The 20,289-nt window shown below is 40.1% G+C and overlaps 1 protein-coding gene across 2 annotated transcripts in view; it reads left to right on the forward strand.

Annotated features, from left to right (window-relative positions):
• traf3ip1 (TNF receptor-associated factor 3 interacting protein 1) overlaps positions 1–13,060 on the forward strand; it is a 139,713-nt gene extending 126,653 nt beyond the window's left edge. For both annotated transcript variants that reach the window (XM_072261448.1, XM_072261449.1), the window contains 2 exons: positions 4,693–4,916; positions 6,475–13,060. In XM_072261448.1, the coding sequence (XP_072117549.1) occupies positions 4,693–4,916; positions 6,475–6,640 (390 nt within the window). In that variant the 3' untranslated portion in view covers positions 6,641–13,060. The remainder of the gene's footprint in view (positions 1–4,692; positions 4,917–6,474) is intronic.
• Positions 13,061–20,289: the final 7,229 nt, after the last annotated feature.

The raw sequence follows: 20,289 nt of genomic DNA on the forward strand, positions 1-20,289 counted from the left end.
GGTGAAGTGTTGCCTCACCTGGAAGGACTGTTTGGGGCCCTGAATGGTGGTAAGGGAGGAAGTGTAAGGGCATGTGTAGCACTTGTTCCGCTTACATGAATAAATGCCAGGAGGGAGATCAGTGGGGAGGGATGGGGGGTACGAATGGACAAGGGAGTTGCGTAGGGAGCGATCCCTGCGGAATGCAGAGAGAGGGGGGGAGGGAAAGATGTGCTTAGTGGTGGGATCCCGTTGGAGGTGGCGGAAGTTACGGAGAATAATGTGTTGGACCCGGAGGCTGATGGGGTGGTAGGTGAGGACCAGGGGAACCCTATTCCTAGTGGGGTGGCGAGAGGATGGAGTGAGAGCAGATGTACGTGAAATGGGGGAGATGCGTTTAAGAGCAGAGTTGATTATGGAGGAAGGGAAGCCCCTTTCTTTAAAAAAGGAAGACATCTCCCTCGTCCTAGAATGAAAAGCCTCATCCTGACAGCAGATGCGGCGGAGACGGAGGAATTGCGAGAAGGGGATGGCGTTTTTGCAAGAGACAGGGTGAGAAGAGGAATAGTCCAGATAGCTGTGAGAGTCAGTAGGCTTATAATAGACATCAGTGGATAAGCTGTCTCCAGAGACAGAGACAGAAAGATCTAGAAAGGGGAGGGAGGTGTCGGAAATGGACCAGGTAAACTTGAGGGCAGGGTGAAAGTTGGAGGCAAAGTCAATAAAGTCAATGAGCTCTGCATGCGTGCAGGAAGCAGCGCCAATGCAGTTGTCGATGTAGCGAAGGAAAAGTGGGGGACAGATACCAGAATAGGCACGGAACATAGATTGTTCCACAAAGCCAACAAAAAGGCAGGCATAGCTAGGACCCATACGGGTACCTCGACACGGTTTTATCCCCCCTCGTTCAATCCCTTCCTACCTATGTTCGTGACACTTCTCACGCTCTTAAACTTTTCGATGATTTTAAGTTCCCTGGCCCCCACCGCTTTATTTTCACCATGGATGTCCAGTCCCTATATACTTCCATCCCCCATCAGGAAGGTCTCAAAGCCCTACGCTTCTTTTTGGATTCCAGACCTAATCAGTTCCCTCTACCACCACTCTGCTCCGTCTAGTGGAATTAGTCCTTACTCTTAATAATTTCTCCTTTAGCTCCTCCCACTTCCTCCAAACTAAAGGTGTAGCTATGGGCACCTAGCTCCTGGCACTTATCCATGTAAGCAGAACAAGTGCTACACATGCCCTTACACTTCCTCCCTTACCACCATTCAGGGCCCCAAACAGTCCTTCCAGGTGAGGCAACACTTCACCTGTGAGTCGGCTGGGGTGATATACTGCATCCGGTGCTCCCGATGTGGCCTTTTATATATTGGCGAAACCCGACGCAGACTGGGAGACCGCTTTGCTGAACACCTACGCTCTGTCCGCCAGAGAAAGCAGGATCTCCCAGTGGCCACACATTTTAATTCCACATCCCATTCCCATTCTGACATGTCTATCCACGGCCTCCTCTACTGTAAAGATGAAGGCACACTCAGGTTGGAGGAACAACACCTTATATTCCGTCTGGGTAGCCTCCAACCTGATGGCATGAACATCGACTTCTCTAACTTCCGCTATTGCCCCACTTCCCCCTCGTACCCCATCTGTTACTTATTTTTATACACACATTCTTTCTCTCTCTCTCCTTTTTCTCCCTCTGTCCCTCTGAATATACCCCTTGCCCATCCCCTGGGTCCCCCCCCCCCCGTCTTTCTTCCCGGTCCTCCTGTCCCATGATCCTCTCGTATCCCTTTTGCCTATCACCTGTCCAGCTCTTGGCTCCATCCCTCCCCCTCCTGTCTTCTCCTATCATTTTGGATCTCCCCTTCCCCCTCCAACTTTCAAATCCCATACTCACTCTTCCTTCAGTTAGTCCTGACGAAGGGTCTCAGCCTGAAACGTCGACTGCACCTCTTCCTAGAGATGCTGCCTGGCCTGCTGCGTTCACCAGCAACTTTTATGTGTGTTACCTACTAAGGTAAGATGTGTATAAAATTATGCAGAGCCTAGCGGAGAGAAGTAGTTTAAAAGGACAGTAAAACCTGTCTCTCTCTCATGTGTAGTGGAGAGTATATTGACTGACTGCAGCACAGCCTTGAATAGAAGCACCAATGTCCTTGAACAGAAAATCCAACAAAAAGTAGTGGATATGGTTGAGTCCTTCACGTTGGAAAGCAGGATCCATCATCAGGGACCCCCACACCTAGGACATGCTGTCTTCTCTTTGCTGCCATCTGGAAGAAGGTACGGGGGCAGTAGGGCTCGTACCACCAGGTTCAGAAATAGTTATTTCCCCTCAACCATCGGGCTCTTGAACCAAAGTGGATAACATCTCAAACTTCCAGTAATTGTCTTCCTCCCTTCTCCTTCTCCATTTCCCCATTCCCATTTCTCTTTTTCACCTTAACTGCTTACTTGCCCATCACTTCCCTCTGGTGCTCCTCCCCTTCCCTTTCTTCCATTTTCTTCTGTCCTCTCCTATCAAATCCCCCCTTCTCCAGCCCATTATCTTTTTCACCAATAGACTTCCCAGCTCTTTACTTCACCCTCCTCCTCTCTGGGTTTCACCTATTACCTACTACCTTGTACTTCTTCCTCCCCTTTCTTCATCTTTTTACTCTGACTTCTCATCTTTTTCCCCCAGTCTTGGCCCGAAACGTCGACTGTTTAGTCACTTTCATCGATGCTGCCTGGCCTGCTGAGTTCCTCCAGCATTTTGTGTGTATAACTCTTCTCAACTTCACTTGACCCATCTTTGAAATGTTCCCACAACCTATGGACTTACTTTCAAGGACTCTTAATTTCATGTTCTTGATATTCAATAGGTACATTTAATGTCAGAGAAATGTCTACAATATACATCCTGAAATTCTTTCTCTTCACAAACATCCACAAAAACAGAAGAGTGCCCCAAATAATGAATGACTGTTAAATATTAGAACTCCAAAGGGCTCCCCCCTCTCTCACACAAGCCACAGCAAGGCAATGACACCCCCCCCAGCAAAAAAGAAAAGCATCGGCGCCCTCCACTGAGCACTCAACCGTGCAGCAAAGCATCAATAAAGACACAGATTTGCAGTGCCCCAAAGACTATTTCTTCACCCGGTTATTGGACGTACCACTGTGTGTGTGTGTATGTGTGTCTCTGTCTCTCTCAAGGAAAAAGAGGTGTCCCCGTTTCACAGCAAAAGGGGAGACATAACAAACAACTTTTTGATTTATGATGTTAAAGGTCTGTTGCGTTACTTTTTCTGAGCTCTGTGCCCAGAGAATCGGCCCTGCGGTTCAGGTCTCTGGATACACAGCCGGCAGCTAACCCACTGCTCCTGATGTTCCATGTTTTCCTGCGGCGCCTCAGTCAGGGGCACCAGCCTTAAATCAACCCATCTCCAGAGCCATGAAAATCGAGCACCCTGAAGGCACACTGATCTTCCAGGCCGTGTCCTTGGGATATCAAAAAGCGGCTGGTCGTGAGGCCCTGAGAGCAGGTCCCATTCCTGCAAAGAACCAAAGTCAGAGTGTAATTCCAGGTCAGGGTCTTCAAAACAACCTTGAAAAAGGAAAAAAAGAGATCAAATATATTTATTGCTTATTGATTTTTTTTGTGCATTAACGTAGTTTGTTATCTTTTGCTTGTTGGTTGAATGCTCAAGTTAGTGTGGTCTTTCATTGATTCTGTTGTGGTTATTCAAGTTTGGATTTATTGAGTATGCCTGCAAGAAAATGAATCTCAGGGTTGTATATGGTGACATATATGTACTTTGATAATAAATTTACTATGAAGTTTGTTTTTCCTTTTGTTTTCATAAAGATATGTACTACGATTTCACATTTTAGTTTAAGTGCTATACCTGAAGAAGTGTTATTTTCTCTTGATTTGTATTATCAATATATTTTAGTAAGCTGATATTCTTGAATAAACAAGTAATGCAATTGGCTTTGTTCCACCTATATTGATTAAATTGTTTATGCTGCAAATCCATTAGAGTTGGTGGATTGGCAGATCAACTTATTTCTTGATCCATTTAAATATTGAATTAACAAAAAAAACTTTCTATTTAACCAATGCAAAAGAAAAAAAATTGTTGCCAGGCTTCAATTATATTTACGTACGAGGGGTGATTGATAAGTTCGTGGCCTAAGGTAGGAGGAGTCAATTTTAGAAAACCTAGCACATTTATTTTTCCTACATTTACACACTGAATCCAGTGGTCATGGAGCATATCCTTCTTTGTAGAAGTTGGCATCTTGGACCTCCAGAAATGGTCCACAATAGGGGTGATTGATAAGTTTGTGGCCTAAGGTAGAAGAAGATGAGTTATTAACTTCAAACTTTCTGCATTTTCACTCAAAGAGTTGAACTGCATGTGCATGTAACGAGAGCTGTATAACTCATCTCCTTCTACCTTAGTCCACGAACTTGTCAACCACCCCTCGTATGCTGGAATATTTGTGCATTGCCAGCACTTGCTATTTTTAACATTGTGTGTAATTCTGAGAAGTAATTGGTAAATGGCATTGCTTTTTTGGCAAAGTCATAAATGAAATAGAAAATTAAATAAATTTATTATATTCAAATTACATTCTCTTACTGTATCTAAATACTAGTAGTAATATGGAATCCAGCTTCTGAATTTCTTTAACATTGACACAAAATTATTTTAACAGGAGAAAACCATCATCTCTGAAACAGCGAGAAGGAAGGAGAAGGAGCTAGTAACAAAGGAAATAGAAAAGCTACGAACATCCATCCAGACCCTGTGCCGCAGTGCCTTGCCTCTTGGAAAGATAATGGACTACATACAAGAAGATATGGATTCCATGCAGAATGAGTTATCAATGTGGCGCAAGGAAAACAAAAAGCATGCAGAAACTCTCCTAAAAGAACAAAGGTTAGGAACTGCAGAAATACTGAATACATGTGTACATAGAAGTGTTGAATTGTTTTAATGATATGGATTAGTGGGTAAGTGCTTTAGAAGAAGCAACATATCTTGGATAAAGCAACATAGGGTAAAGGAGCTGAAAAGCAAATATATTTTTGTTAAGAGAAAATTCTCAGTTATTCTCAATTCACTCATTTCACATAATGGACTAATTAAACATAATATATTTTGTAAAGAAGAAGATAAAATATGAACAAAAACTTCGGTATGTATACTGGTGGTGGTTCAGCCCTGAAATCCATAGTAATTATCAGCTTTACATTCAATGATTTATTATTAATAGTGTGTAAAATATCTTTGCTAAATATAGGGTTATGTTTGCTAAAGTTCAAATTTATTATCAAAGTACATAGTTATTTTCTTGTGGACATTCACAGTAAACGCAAAGGAATACAATAGACTCAATGAAAGACTGCCCCAATAGGAGGGACAAACAACCGATGTGTAAAAGACAGCAATCAGTGCAAATATAAAAGAAAAAATAATAAATGCGAGCAATAAATATTGAGGACATGAAGTGAAGGGTCCTTGAAAGTGAGTCCATGGGTTTGGGAACGTTTCATTGATTGTGTGAGTGAAGTTATCCCCTCTGGTTCAAGAGACTGCTGGTTGATTGGTAATAATGGTTCCTGAACCTGGTGGTTGGCCAAAGTTAGTCAAAATCAGATTTAAAGTGCTGTAAGGTGTTTTCCATCCTACAGTTATCAGGGTTGCTGTGTGGCTTCTGGTGGGATAGCAAACTGGCCGTAATTCTCATGGCATTCACAGCACCAGCTCAATGCATCTCTCGCTCATGATTTCTTGCTCACTCTCGTGCTGCTCCCTCTCTTTCAATTTCTCTTTCTCATTCTCTGTAGCACACTCTGACACCTTTTTCCCCCACACTGTTAATACTCTAGCTTGCATAGATAGCACCCCTCTTTATTTCACTCTATCCCCTCCCTGTAGTGTACCTGGCCACTCACACTTCCCGGTTTTTCTCTCTGACTAATCTCCCATTCCTCATCCTTTGGCTTCACCCTTTTATCTGATACTCATCTTGACCCCCTCATCTGAAGGAGAGGGGGAAATCAGACAGGGAGTCATTGGGCACAGGGGAGGAGAAGGTGAAGAGAAGGTATGTGGAAATGTCTTGTCCCAAGCCAGTAGAAGATGCCAGAAGCCAGCACATCCCTCCCCATTCATTTTGCCACCCCACCAGTTTCCCAAATGCTCATTCGTATGTGAGCATTGTGACAATTTGGAACAAAGCAAAAAAAAAGGTTTTACTTTGTGTGTTAAATTATTTAGCGTAGTGGACTGTGAATGTGGAGTTTACTATGTGAGAAATTGTAAGGATAAAACACAATGTAGCAATTTTTAATGCTGCTTGTATTTGAGCACAGCAATTAAACTTTATTTTCTCTTATTTTCACCAACTTAATTCTGCAAGGTTGCCTTTGCCTGTTTATAATGTTGATAATGACCATGTTACAAATCTGAGCTTTTTGTCTGATACTTTCAGCATTACAGACAGTGCTGTGGAGCCATTAAAAACTGAACTTGCTGAACTAGAGCAGCTGATCAAAGACCAGCAGGATAAGAATTGTGCTGTCAAGGCAAACATACTGAAAAATGAAGATAAGATCCAGAAGATGATTTCAAGTATTAACTTCTCTTCAAGAACGTGAGGCAGAAAGATTCTTGCACATTTGGCACAGTCATTAACGTGGTTCAACTAATAATGTGAAGAAATTATGGCTAGGAGGAATCTTGTAGCAGAGCAGACTAATTGGGTACAAAGCATTATTTTGCATTCCAGTCTCTCAGTCGTTTGCATTCCACTAGAGAGCTTATTATACTGTACATTTAAAGAAAGCAAATGAGCAGGTAAAATAAAAGCATTGTTTATAAATAGCTCTGAAAGCAGGAGTTTTACTGTTTTTCTTTGCTTGCTGAAGTTCATGAAGACTATTTTAGCAAAAACATTCAATGTGTGCACAAATGAGCTGGTTAAAATTGAAGGGAGGCATTTTACCCACTTTATATTTGATTGATTGTTACTCTTTATTCTGCCTATTTCTGAATGTTTTTAACAAGCTTCAAGGTTCCCAGCAACAACATGAGCATTGCATTAATTACCTCAACACCAAGGCATACAGGCAAACCAACCTCCTGCTTGTTATCCGTGGCACTTAGCACCGCAGGGGTTTATTTTACCATTGTAGACCGATGGGTTAGGCTGCCTAGAAGTATCTTTTCAAAAATGCTGGTATCTTTTTCATAAAATATAATTTTGTTATTTTTCATCCTTTGGTGGATTGTACATCTGAGCATAGCTCAAAATAATTGAGTCTCCTGTAATCCACTGGTTAAGGCAACTGGTTGAGATTTATCTTCTAGTTCTAATTTTAAAAAAGCATTATAAAAATAATAGAAATGCAACACTTTAATGTTCATTTATAAAAATAAGTGGAATTGGTGAACTAAGGGTCGTAATTTTATCTAGGTGTTGATTCATGTTGCTTTGCAATTGTAATTTAAAATGTCAAACCATAACTTTTAAGTCAACGGGTACCCTGTTATCTAAGGCACTTAATGTAGTAATTGGCCAAAGAACTAAAATATATTACTGAATAAACTGCAACTATTTTTATCAAAGTAATTGCAAGCAGAGGCTAGTTCTATCAGCTCATCTGTGTGATGCAAATCAGGCAAGCCTGTCAACATGGCAACCTGGTAAATTCAAGAATGCTGACAATAAACAATAAACCCTAGCATTAGTACTAATATATGGCCTGCTAAATGGTGAAACTCCTCTCACAGAGTACAGGTTTATGTGAGTGCTCTCTGAATGAGAACATCACCCATAATTAACTTCTCTAAAGATGTAATGAAGTATTAAGTGTGCTCTGGGAGCCATAATTTGTCTTCAGTATGCCCTGTTATCAGGAGAAAAGATGCATTCTCAGCTACTACTTCAATTTTAAAGGCAGTTAACTATTGGAGTCCCTAGCTATTGTTTAGGTAATATTTTAAGGTTGTTGAAGGATTTTAATGAAGCAAAAAGCCAAATCGCGATACATTCTGTAATTATGCTTATTTTTACTTTTGCAGAATACCAAACTAAAATTGCTTCAGTAGACTTCCTTGATATGACCACTGTCTGCTGCTATAATTGTAGACACAATGGGAAAAACGAAGAGGAATTTTCTCTCTTTATTAAATGAATGTGGTACCTTTTAAATTTATCAGTGGCAAACTTGTTGGCCAATTTTAAAAACAATCCAATTGTGTCTGAGGTTGGTGACCATAACTTACAATTTGTTTTCAAATTTGAATAATGAATATTAAATGTGCCCAAGTACCCATAAAACTTGTGCTGTCTGGTGTTTCACAAGCCACTGTAACATAAAATGTAGCAATGCTTTAATGAAAATTATCAGTCAACTTCTGAGAAACTCTGCAAAGTATGACCACTTATGCATTATTATTTTAAATTGTAAAGTTTAACTATTATTATTTTAGTAGAATGATTATCCATTGAATATCATTGACATGTTCAGTTTAACCATCAAGGATTACCTGCTGCTCCAGTTAAATCGATTTAATCCAGAGCAATGCATCAGTTTTGTTAAAACAAGAAAAAAAGCTAACTATAATATTAGACTGGCAAAAGGCAGAGTCATATAAAACTATTCCTCCAGTTGTTTATTCACTTGCACATTCCAAGACAAAAGCATAATATACAACTTTGAGAATTGGTATTTCTTTATTGGTATTTCCTGTGACCTGACCCAATAATCTTATATTGAATAACATTGAAAGATGCTTCCTATCCCAATTTAAAAATATGAATGCTTTGAGATACGGTTGACAGTAAATTAGAATTTTGGATATATAACATGAAAAATCCTTGCAACAGCGTCCTATTTCTTACAATTCACTTATAGTTTAATTGACCAATCGTACAGTGTACATCAGTGTTTTCGAGCACTTTCCCTATCCAGGAACAAAATAAATTATCACTCATTAGATTGTGGCTCCATTTATAGGAAATAAGTTAAAGAAATATGTGGAAATAAGTTTTTTTTTACAATTTCCATCAATTTTGAAGACTTAATTTTTGCTCGGAAAAAAATCGCTAATATAAAAGAGCTAATGATTAGATTTTGCCAGAGCATCAAATAGTCTAATCTATGCAGTATAAAGATGAGAAAATCTGCAGATGCTAGAAATCCAAGCAACACACACAATATGCTAGAGAAACTAAGCAGGCCAGGCAACATCTATGGAAAAGAGTGAACAGTTGATGTTTTGGGCTGAAACCCTTCATCAAGGAAGAGGCAGAGTTTGTCATTGAAATATCAATTAAACTTGATACCTGTACCAGGCTGGAAGCCTGAGAAGAGTTTATCTGTCATATATGCCGGGAAAGCAGTAGACTCTTTTTCCACAATGAAAACCTTTAGATAATCTTATACTACATACAGCATGTCTACCTGCATTGGTCTATATTCTTCTAGGCCTTTCCTATCCATGTATTGTACCTGTCCAAATGTCCTTAAAATGTAATTGTACCCACCTCTCCCATTTCCTCTGATAGCCCATTCTCTATACCAACTACTCTCTGCATAAGTAAGTTTTTCTTTTTATAGAAACATAGAAAATAAGTGCAGGAGAAGGCCATTCGGCCCTTCGAGCCTGCACCGCCGTTCAGTATGATCATGGCTGATCATCCAACTCAGAACCCTGTACTTGCCTTCTCTCCATACCCCCCGATCCCTTTAGCCACGAGGGCCATATCTAACTCCCTCTTAAATATAGCCAATGAATTGGCCTCAACTGTTTCCTGTGGCAGAGAATTCCACAGATTCACCACTCTCTGTGTGAAGAAGTTTTTCCTCATCTCGGTCCTAAAAGGCTTCCCCTTTATCCTTAAACTGTGACCCCTCGTTCTGGACTTCCCCAACATCGGGAACAATCTTCCTGAATCTAGCCTGTCTAATCCCTTTAGAATTTTATACGTTTCAATAAGATCCCCCCTCAATCTTCTTTTAAATCTTTTTCCATGGTAAGTTAACTGGTGACTGTAAATTGCCCTTAGCAGACATGTGGAGATGATAAAAATAAAAGAATGAATGTAGGATTGGTACAAGTGGGTGGTTGATGGTCAGCATGGATTAAGTGACTGAAGGGTCCATTTCCATTCTGTGACTTTCTATGACTCTACGAACTGATAACAGTGTCTATAAAAAGCCTTCACCACTCATCCCCTGCCCCCAGAAGTTTTCATGTTTTATTGTTTTACAACATTGAATCACAGTAGATTTTAATTTTGCTTTTTTGACACTGATCAACAGAAAAAGACTTGTGTCTCAAAGTGTAAACAGATCTCTACAAACTGATCTAAGTTAGTTACAAATATAAAACAAAATAATTGAATGTACTAGTATTCACCCTCCCCACCCCTTTAATATGACACACCAAATCATCACTGGTGCAGCTAATTGGTTTTAGAAGTCACATTAGTTAAATAGAGATCACCATGAGCAGTCAATGTGTTTCAATTGATTGTAGTGAAAATACACCTATAGCTGGAAGGTCCAACTGCTGCTGAGTCAGTATCCTGGCAAAAACTACACCATGAAGACAAAATAACACTCCAAGCAACTTCAGGAAAAGGTTATTGAAAATCGCCAGTCAGGAGATGAATACAAGAAAATTTCCAAGTCACTGAATAACCCTTGGAGTACAGTTAAGTCAATGATTTGTCACATGGTGTGAGCAGAATTTTCTGCAGCTTAATGTGAAAAAGACTAAGGAGCTGGTGTAGACCTGAGGAGAGCTAAGGTACTGGTGACCCCTGTTTTCATCCAGGGGGTCAGTATGGACATGGTGGAGGATTACAAATACCTGGGGATACGTATTGACAATAAACTGGACTGGTCAAAGAACACTGAGGCTGTCACAAGAAGGGTCAGAGCCGTCTCTATTTCCTGAGGAGACTGAGGTCCTTTAACATCTGCCGGACGATGCTGAGGATGTTCTATGAGTCTGTGGTGGCCAGTGCTATCGTGTTTGTTGTTGTGCGCTGGGGCAGCAGGCTGAGGGTGGCAGACACCAACAGAATCAACAAACTTATTCGAAAGGCCAGTGATGTTGTGGGGATGGAACTGGACTCTCTCATGGTGGTGTCTGAAAAGAGGATGCTGTCTAAGTTGCATGCCATCTTGGTCAATGTCTCCCATCCACTACATAATGTACTGGGTGGGCACAGGAGTACATTCAGCCAGAGACTCATTCCTTCAAGATGCAGCACAGAGCGTCATAGGAAGTCATTCCTGCCTGTGGCCATCAAACTTTACAACTCCTCCCTTGGAGGGTCAGACACCCTGTGCTGATAGGCTGGTCCTGGACTTATTTCATAATTTACTGGCATAATTTACATATTACTATTTAACTATTTATGGTTCTATTACTATTTATTATTTATGGTGCAACTGTATCGAAAACCAATTTCCCACTGGGATCAATAAAGTTTGACTATGCCTATGATCAAGAAATGGAAAAAATAGGGCACAGCTGTAAATCTGTTTAGAGCAGGCCATCCTCAAAAACTGAGCGACCATGCAAGAAGTGGACTAGTGAGGGAGGTCACTAAGTGACCTATGACAACTCTGGAGGAGTTACAAGCTTCAGAGGCTGAGATTGGAAAGACTGCATACAACTGTTGCCAGGATGTTTCACCAGTCACAGCTTTATGGGAGAGTGGTAAAGAGAAAGCTACGGTTGCACAAAAAAAATTCTCATGAAATCTCAGGTAGATTTTGCCAGAAGGCATGTGGGGAGACTTTCAAGTCAGCTGGATGAAAGTTCTAAGGTCTGATGGAACCAAAATCGAGCTTTTTGGCTGTCAGACTAAATGCTATGTTTGGCATAATCAAAAACACACCATACCTACAGTGAAGCCTGGTGATAGCTGCATCATGCTATGGGGACGCTTCACTGCAGCAGGCCCTGGAGCTTGTGAAGGGAGAGGATAAAATGAATGCAGCAAAATACTGGTAAATCCTAGAGGAAAACCTGATGCAGTCTGTAAGAGAACTGTGACTTGGGAGAGGATTTGTTTTGCAGCGAGATAATGACTCCAAGCATAAAGCCAAAGCTACACGGGAATGGCTTAAAAACAAGAAAGTTAATGTCCTGGAGTGGCCAAGTCCAGACCTCAGTCCAATTGAGAATTTGTGGCTGGACTTAAAAAGGGCTGTTCACTCACAACCCCCCTGGAATTTGACAGAGCTTCAGCAGTTTTGTAAAGAAATATGGGAAAAAATTGCAGTGTCCAGATGTGCAAAGCTGATAAGAGACCTATCCACACAGATTCAAGCCTATAATTGCTGCCGAAGGTGCATCTACTAAATACTGACTTGAAGGGGCTGAATACACAATCAATTACTTTGTGTTTTATAATTGTAATTACGTTTGTAATTTAGATCACTTTGTAGAGATCTATTTTCACTTAGACACAAAAGTCTTTCTGTTGCTCAGTGTCAAAAAAGCCAAATTAAATCCATTATGATTCAAAGTTGCAAAACAAAAAATGAAAACTTCCAAGGGGGATGAATACTTTTGCAAGGCAATATACAATCTTTTCAATTGGGCACAATATAACATGTTACTACAAATCTCTTTTTTGTGAATACATATGGAAGCTATAACTTGTGTGTCTTCTAAAGGCGAATTAAAGACGCTGATGATCTAATTATCGCCCCAAGAATTGAATTTGATTGATAATTGATTTACTAAACTTTGAAGATGAGTAGGTAACATACTCAAGCTAATATATAGCAACAGTAAAGAACATTCCAACTTTAAAGTGTAATGGATGCTAGTGTTTTTGCAATGAACCTTCTTAAGATTACTGATGATCACCATCTTGCAGTATTGTCAACTGGGATCATTTGGTAACATAATAGTCTTGACGAAATAAAATTCTTCATGGACCTTCATGTGCTTGATGCATTGCTAATTGTTACTTCTGTATATTTTTGTAAATTTTGGTTACTGTATCATAGCTAAATTAATTTTCTAGTGGAATAAAATAAAACATGCAGCTCTATTCAGTGTTGTGTTTGTATTAGCAATTAAGCTCTGTTGTGAATGCTCAGCAATAGCATATGATTAAATTATGGGGAACATATACTGACAAAATCCTTGATTTCCCCTAGCCCCATAAAAATTGAAAGTGCTGTTGCTGTGTTCTTATGAATTCAGTAATTAGATTAGATATTAAATGAAACTGGATTTTCTGAAAGGCTGCCATTTTATATGTAACATATGGATAGATTAATTAATGAAACTAGCTTTTCACTGAGGAGATTTTGCATTCCAGATTTAGAATAATTTTCTTCATAATGCTTTGGCGCACTTCCTGAATACACTTCAGACTTTTCTCTTCTGCTTTTGACATTCACTGGCTGAGAAGCAGCTCCTGCAGGAAACCTATCACCTTCGCTGCACTGTCTGTTGCTAAATCATAATTTTCCTGTCAGATTTCTGCCAGTGTTATCCGCTAAAAGTAAAGTTATGTACTCTTGGGAATAAGCTCCCAACTAACTGAGCCAGATTGACTTGGTGAGTTCTGTATTTGGAAGAAAGGGATGATAAATGATTGCTTCAACTGAATGTCAAAGCATGCTTCTATTTTCAAAATACTAACCTGATGTCACTGTAAAATTGTAATGGCAGCAGTATTTTACAGGGGATCTGAGGGTTTTTTTTTTACATAGTGGATGGAATCTGTAACACACCACTTGAGGAGGTGGTGGAGGCAGAGATTCTCACTACTAAGAAATATCTAGATGAGCATGCGAATCAGACCAAATGCAAGTAAACAGGATTGGTAAAGATAGCCAGCATGGACATGACAGACCAAGGTAATCTTTTGTGCTGTAGAAGTCTTTGACTCTTTATCTCTAAAAGTGAATTGTGGATTAAAGTAATACTGTCAATTACAAATATTGGCAATTCTGTGATAAATGCATTATTAAAATGGGAATACCAACAGAGTCTTAATATTTATTGCTTAAGACAAAAAGACAGCAAATGAATGACACTTCCATTTTATTTGATGTCAACTAAAATAGATGGATAGTCCAGGAACTTGCATCTTTTGCAGCTTATTCTTTCGGCTGAAGTCTGTTGCAAATTATAGTTGAAGAGATGTTTCTGAGCTGGCGCCAGTGATTTAAAAAAAAAAGCAGTATTCCTCGGCAGCCTCTTGAGATCATGTGCAGGACCTAGATATAATATATTGAGTTAGAATCTGATCCAAGAAACTGAAGTTGGATAAGTTGGTAGAATTTGTTGTACAAGAGAAAGGCTTAATAGAATAAATATAGTGATTAAGACAGGACACTTAAAATTCCCGGTTAGAAAACAAAGTGTTTTTTTTAAATCCAGGGTGGTAACACTGGTTAGGTTAGATAAGATAGGGCTGAAAGGAGAAAATGGACAGAATTCATTTGATTGGAGTTAAACAAAAAGAGCTCTATGTGGAAGTAGTCTATAATTTACCAAACGGCAAAAGGACGATAGAGGAGAACTTCTGCTAGAAGTTAGAGGTCTCCAGATACTGCAGTGATTATGGTGAATGACTGATTACACCAATAGATACGGTATTTTAAAGAAAAGGGAAGCATGAGGCATCACTAGTAAGGTGTGCCATTCTTGGTTGTCTTTGGGAGTTGTCACATTTTGAACCTCTGGTAGTCCTTCATGTGAAGATGCTCCCTGGGTCAGGAATTCCAGAATTCAGACTGAGTGAAGATGAAGAAATGATGAGTCCAAGTCACCATGAGAGGATCTGCAAAGTATTAACTAGATTGATAGGGATTAACTAGAAAGATTTAATCTGCCTCTGTAGTTTTGAGATTTTAAAAAGTAAGTGCTGGAAGAGTCAGGAGGTCAGGCAGCATCTATAGAGAGAGAAAAGCTTAGCAACTGGATTTTTAAAATTCTCAGACTTTTCAAAGAGAAATTAGATTAAAACGTTTTACAAATGGTCAGGTTTTGTTGAAATAGGAAACTGGTGGAAGCTTGAACAATTCTATCATGTTGTCTAGTCTGCAGTAAGCTATTAATGACAACCTAATTCAAACACATGCACATTATGCAGTATGCATCGACAGTATATAACATTCAATCAGGTTTCAATTTAGAAAGGAGGCTTTAAGAAGGAAAAGAGGAGTCAATAAAATATCCAGCAGTTGCTCTCCCAATATTAGTTCTGCTTATAAGGTTTTACATACACAAACACACTTCCATATTTTTAACTAGGTTATAAAAAGAATAAGGTTACAGGAAAACATTTCTCACTTTTGCACCCTTTGTTGGCAGCCTGTAGAGGGCGCTGTTTCCTTTCTGCTGGGCAATATCAAGCTCCATCCTGCAGATAGAACAGAATTCAGTTATAATAGTATTGGTTGCAGAAACATAAACTTAGGCAGACTTAATTCATTAGATAATATCTTCAAGAAATGTAGCTTGGCTTGTATTGCCAAGTTTTAGTGAGGTATTTTTTATAAAGATACGCTTACATTTATATTTTGATTTTGATAGCTTTAGGTCATTCCAAAGTGCTTCACATCTAGTGATGCATAGTCATTTTTATTCTAGGAAACATGATGGCCAACTGATGTACAGCAAGTTCCCACAAATAGCAAAGTGATAATGACCAAATAATCTGTTTTTAATGTTTTTGAGAGATAAATATTGGCTAGGACATCTGGGATAATTCGTTTACTTGTCTTTGAAATTATGCCATTGGATCCTAGTCATTCCTACAGAAGAGACTGGCTCTTGTTTTGTCAGCACTCTCAAAGGATAGCACCTGGAACAGTGCAGCACTCTTAAAGTCCAATTCTATGTGCTCCAAGTTTCCAGTTCAAGTCTGGAGTGTAGCATAAAGCTATAAGCTTCTGATCAGAATCAGAATCCAATTTATTATTAGTGATGATGTGAAATTTGTTGTTTTATGTTTTCCAGATTCATTGTCATGTATTGGCTACTCATTGACATCATCTCATCTAATTTTAAACACTAATACTAGAAGTCTGGTTCATAAGGCCATGTGATGTAAATAAAAAAGATACAGCATACTCCCTAAAACGTTTTTTTAAATGGGGAAAAATCATCAAATAAAAGAATACTGGCAGGTTGGCTTGAGACACTCGTTCACAATTTCTCTGCATTGTGGACTGTAAAAATATGCTTTGGAGGTCTTCAGAGGCATATACAAAATAACATTGGCAGATTCCAAGTTCAATCATGGCTCTGCAACAAGTTAACCGACCCCTTTTGACTTTTAGTTTTTTTTCATGACAGGTTACGATACATGCCTAATAGTATCATTTCTGTATGTGAAGTATATGTGATAAAATTTGCTCTGCTTAAACTATCATGAAACCTTTGAAACCTTTTAAATTGATGGTAGATTTGGGGAATCTTACATAAGTTCCCAGTATAGTGTCACTGTGACATCAAACAGCTCTTATAGTACAGGAAGTAAATTTCAGGTTACTAATGTGAAACCTGATAGAATATTTACATAGTGGTTGAAGCATCAAAGTTCTAGCAAGCAGAAGTGAATTTCTTAATCAGTAAAACTAATTAAGAATGAGAAAATGTATACAATGAATCTTGAGTGTGTGAAATAAGCAATTAATATGTTAAAACATTAGGGAGTATATGTGAATGTTGTTCTATTCTGGAGTTCCTCATCGGTGACATTATTACATCACTGGATTGATGCTGTGTTCTTCCTGCTGTTATCTTTAGAATGAGGTGTTAAAACTGAAACCTCATCCGCTCGGGAAGATATTAAAGATCTTGTATCAAGAGGAAGAGGGGAGAAACAATTACTGTATTCTAAACTGGTGCTCAAGGTTGTGACCACAGCTCCCTATTTTACTCCCTGTACATGCATGACTCTACTGTCAGATTATAGAACATAGAATAGTACAGCACAGTACAGGCCCTTCGGCCCACAATGTTGTGCCGACCCTTAAACCCTGCCTCCCATATAAACTCCCCACCTTAAATTCCTCCATATACCTGTCTAGGAGCCACACTCACGTCCCCATCTAGATCAACGGAGCTGTAGTGGAGCGTGTATCAAGCTTCAAATTCCTTGGTGTCCACATTTCCAAGGATCTTACCTGGTCCCTGAACTCCTCCGTCCTGATCAAAAAGGCGCAACAGTGCCTTTATTTCCTGCGAAGCATCAAGAAAGCTCACCTCTGTCCCAGGATACTGCTGGACTTTTACCGCTGTACCATTGAGAGCATACTCACCAACTGCATCTCAGTGTGGTATGGCAATTGTCCCGTATCGGATCGCAAAGCACTCCAGCGTGTGTTGAAAACTGCCCAGCAGATTATCGGCACCCAATTGCCCACCATTGAGAACATCTACCATAAACACTGCTTGGGCAGAGCGAAAAGCATTATCAAGGATGCATCTCACCCTAACCATGGACTTTTTACTCTCCTCCCATCCGGTAGGCGCTACAGGAGCCTCCGCTCCTGCACCAGCAGGCACAGGAACAGCCTCTTCCCTGAGGCTGTGACACTGCTGAACCTCACATCACAGCGCTAAGCAGTATTGCACCCATATTTTACTGTCTCGGTACTTTTATATTTGTGTGCTGTAGCACTTACTTTTTATTTGCAGTTATTTTGTAAATAACACTATTCTTTGCATTTCTGGTTAGATGCTAACTACATTTCATTGGCTTTGTATCTGTACTTGGCACAATGACAAAAAGTTGAATCTAATCTAATCTAACCTAATCTAATCTATAGTCTCTTAAATTTCACTAGTGTATCTGCCTCCACCACTGACTCAGGCAGTGCATTCCATGCACTAACCACTCTGTGTAAAAAACCTTCCTCTAATATCCCCCTTGAATTTCTCACCCCTTACTTAAAGCCATGTCCTCTTGTATTGAGCAGTGGTGCCCTGGGGAAGAGGCGCTGGCGGTCCACTCTATCTATTCCTCTTAATATCTTGGACTGTATACCTCTATCATGTCTCCTCTCATCCTCCTTCTCTCCAAAGAGTAAAGCCCTAGCTCCTTTAATCTCTGATCATAATCACTGTAAAGGTTTTTTTAAATGGGGAAAAACATCAAATAAAAAATTATACTCTGACTCCATCTACAAATTTGCAAATGATACCACCACAGTGGGCAATGATCTAAAATAACAATGTGTTGGAGTACAAGAAAGAGATAGAGCCCAGAGACATGGTGTCCTGATGACAACCTTTTTCCTTGAAGTGTCATGAAACAAAAGAGCCGGTCATCGACTTTAGGAAGAGAGCCAGTGCACATGCTCCTGTCTTCATGAATGGCGTTGAGGTTGAGATTGCTGGGTTCCTAGGAGTGGACATCACTAAGACCATGTCCTGGCCCAACCACTAGACATCATGGTCAAGAAAGTTTACCAATGGCTCTACTTCCTCAGGATGTTAAAGAAATTTGGCATATTGTTGTCAACCCTTACAATTTTTATCAATGCACCACAGAAAGCATTCTAACAATGCACAGAAGCTTGGTGTGGCAACTGCAGAGAGTTCAAAGTATATTTTATTATCAAAATACATATATGTCACAATACACAACTCTGAGATTCATTTTCTTGGGGGCTTACTCAGCAAATCTATAGAATAGTAACTATAACAAGATCAATGAAGGATCAACTAGAAGACAAGAAATTGTGCAAATGCAAATATAAATAAGTAGCAATAAATAATGAGAACATGAGATAAAGAGTCCTTGAAAGTGAGATAATTGGTTCTGGGAACATTTCAATGATGGGGCAAGTGAAGTTATCCCCTTTTGTTAAAGAGCATGATGTTTGAGGGATAGTAACTGTTCTTGATCCTGATCCTAAGGCTCTTGTATCTTCTACCTGATGGCAGCAACAAGAAAAGAGCATGGCCTGGGTGGTGGGGATCTCTGACGATGGATGCTGCTTTCCTACAGCAGCATTTCATGTAGATGTGATCAATGGTGGGAAGGGCTTTACCTGTGATGTTCTGGGCTGAGTCCACTACTTTCTGTAGGATTTTCTGTTCAAAGACATTGGTGTTTGCATATTAGGCTGTGATGCAGCCAGTCAATATACTCTCCAGTATACACCTGTAGAAGTTTGTCAACTTTAGAGAATCCAGGATGGTATGTTGCCTCCCAGGTGCCAGGGTCAAGGATGTCTCTGATCGATTGCATGACATTCTGAAGTGGGAGGGTGACCAGCCAGATGTCGTGGTGCACATCGGTACCAATGACATAGCAAGGAAGAGTGAAGAGGTCCTGGACAGTGAGTATAGAGAGCTCGGTAGGAAGTTGAAAAGCAGGACCTCAAGGGTGGTAATCTCAGGATTGCTACCTGTGCTAGGTGCCAGTGAGGGTAGGAATAGGATGCTCTGGAGGAGGAACAAGTGGCTGAGGAACTGGTGTAGGGGGCAGGGTTTCAGATTTCAGGATCATTGGGACCTCTTCTGGGGCAGGTGGGACCTGTACAAGAGAGACAGGTTACACTTGAACCACAGGGGGACCAATATCCTTTCAGGGAGGTTTGTTAGTGCTGTTGGGGAGGCTTTAAACGAGATTTGCAGGGGGATGGGAACCAGAGTGCCAGAGCTGACAGTGAGGCTGGGGTGAAAATAAATGATGTTAAAAGTTTAAGCAAATCCACTGATAGAAAGGTTGTGAGTGGTGGTAAAAATCTTCTGAGGTGTATATATTTCAATGCTAGGAGTATTGCGGGGAAGGCGGATGAGTTGAGGGCGTGGATTGACATGTGGAATTATGATGTTGTAGCAATTAGTGAAACTTGGCTACAGGAGGGGCAGGACTGGCAGCTTAATATTCCAGGGTTCCGATGTTTCAGATGTGATCGAGGCAGAGGAATGAAAGGTGGGGGAGTAGCATTGCTTGTTAGGGAAAATATTACAGCAGTGCTCAGGCAGGACAGATTAGAGGGCTTGTCTGCTGAGTCCTTATGGGTGGAGCTGAGAAACAGGAAAGGTATGGCCACATTAGTGGGATTGTATTACAGACCATCCAATAGTCAGCGAGACTTGGAAGAGCAAATCTGCAGAGAGATAGCAGGCAACTGCAGGAAACATAAAGTTGTGGTGGTAGGGGATTTTAATTTTCCATACATTGATTGGGGCTCCCATACTGTTAGGGGTCTAGATGGTTTAGAGTTTGTAAAATGTGTTCAGGAAAGTTTTCTAAATCAATATATAGAGGGACCAACTAGAGGGGATG

Source organism: Mobula birostris, chromosome 6, assembly GCF_030028105.1.
Source record: "Mobula birostris isolate sMobBir1 chromosome 6, sMobBir1.hap1, whole genome shotgun sequence".
In the NCBI taxonomy this organism is placed as follows: Eukaryota; Metazoa; Chordata; class Chondrichthyes; order Myliobatiformes; family Myliobatidae; genus Mobula; species Mobula birostris.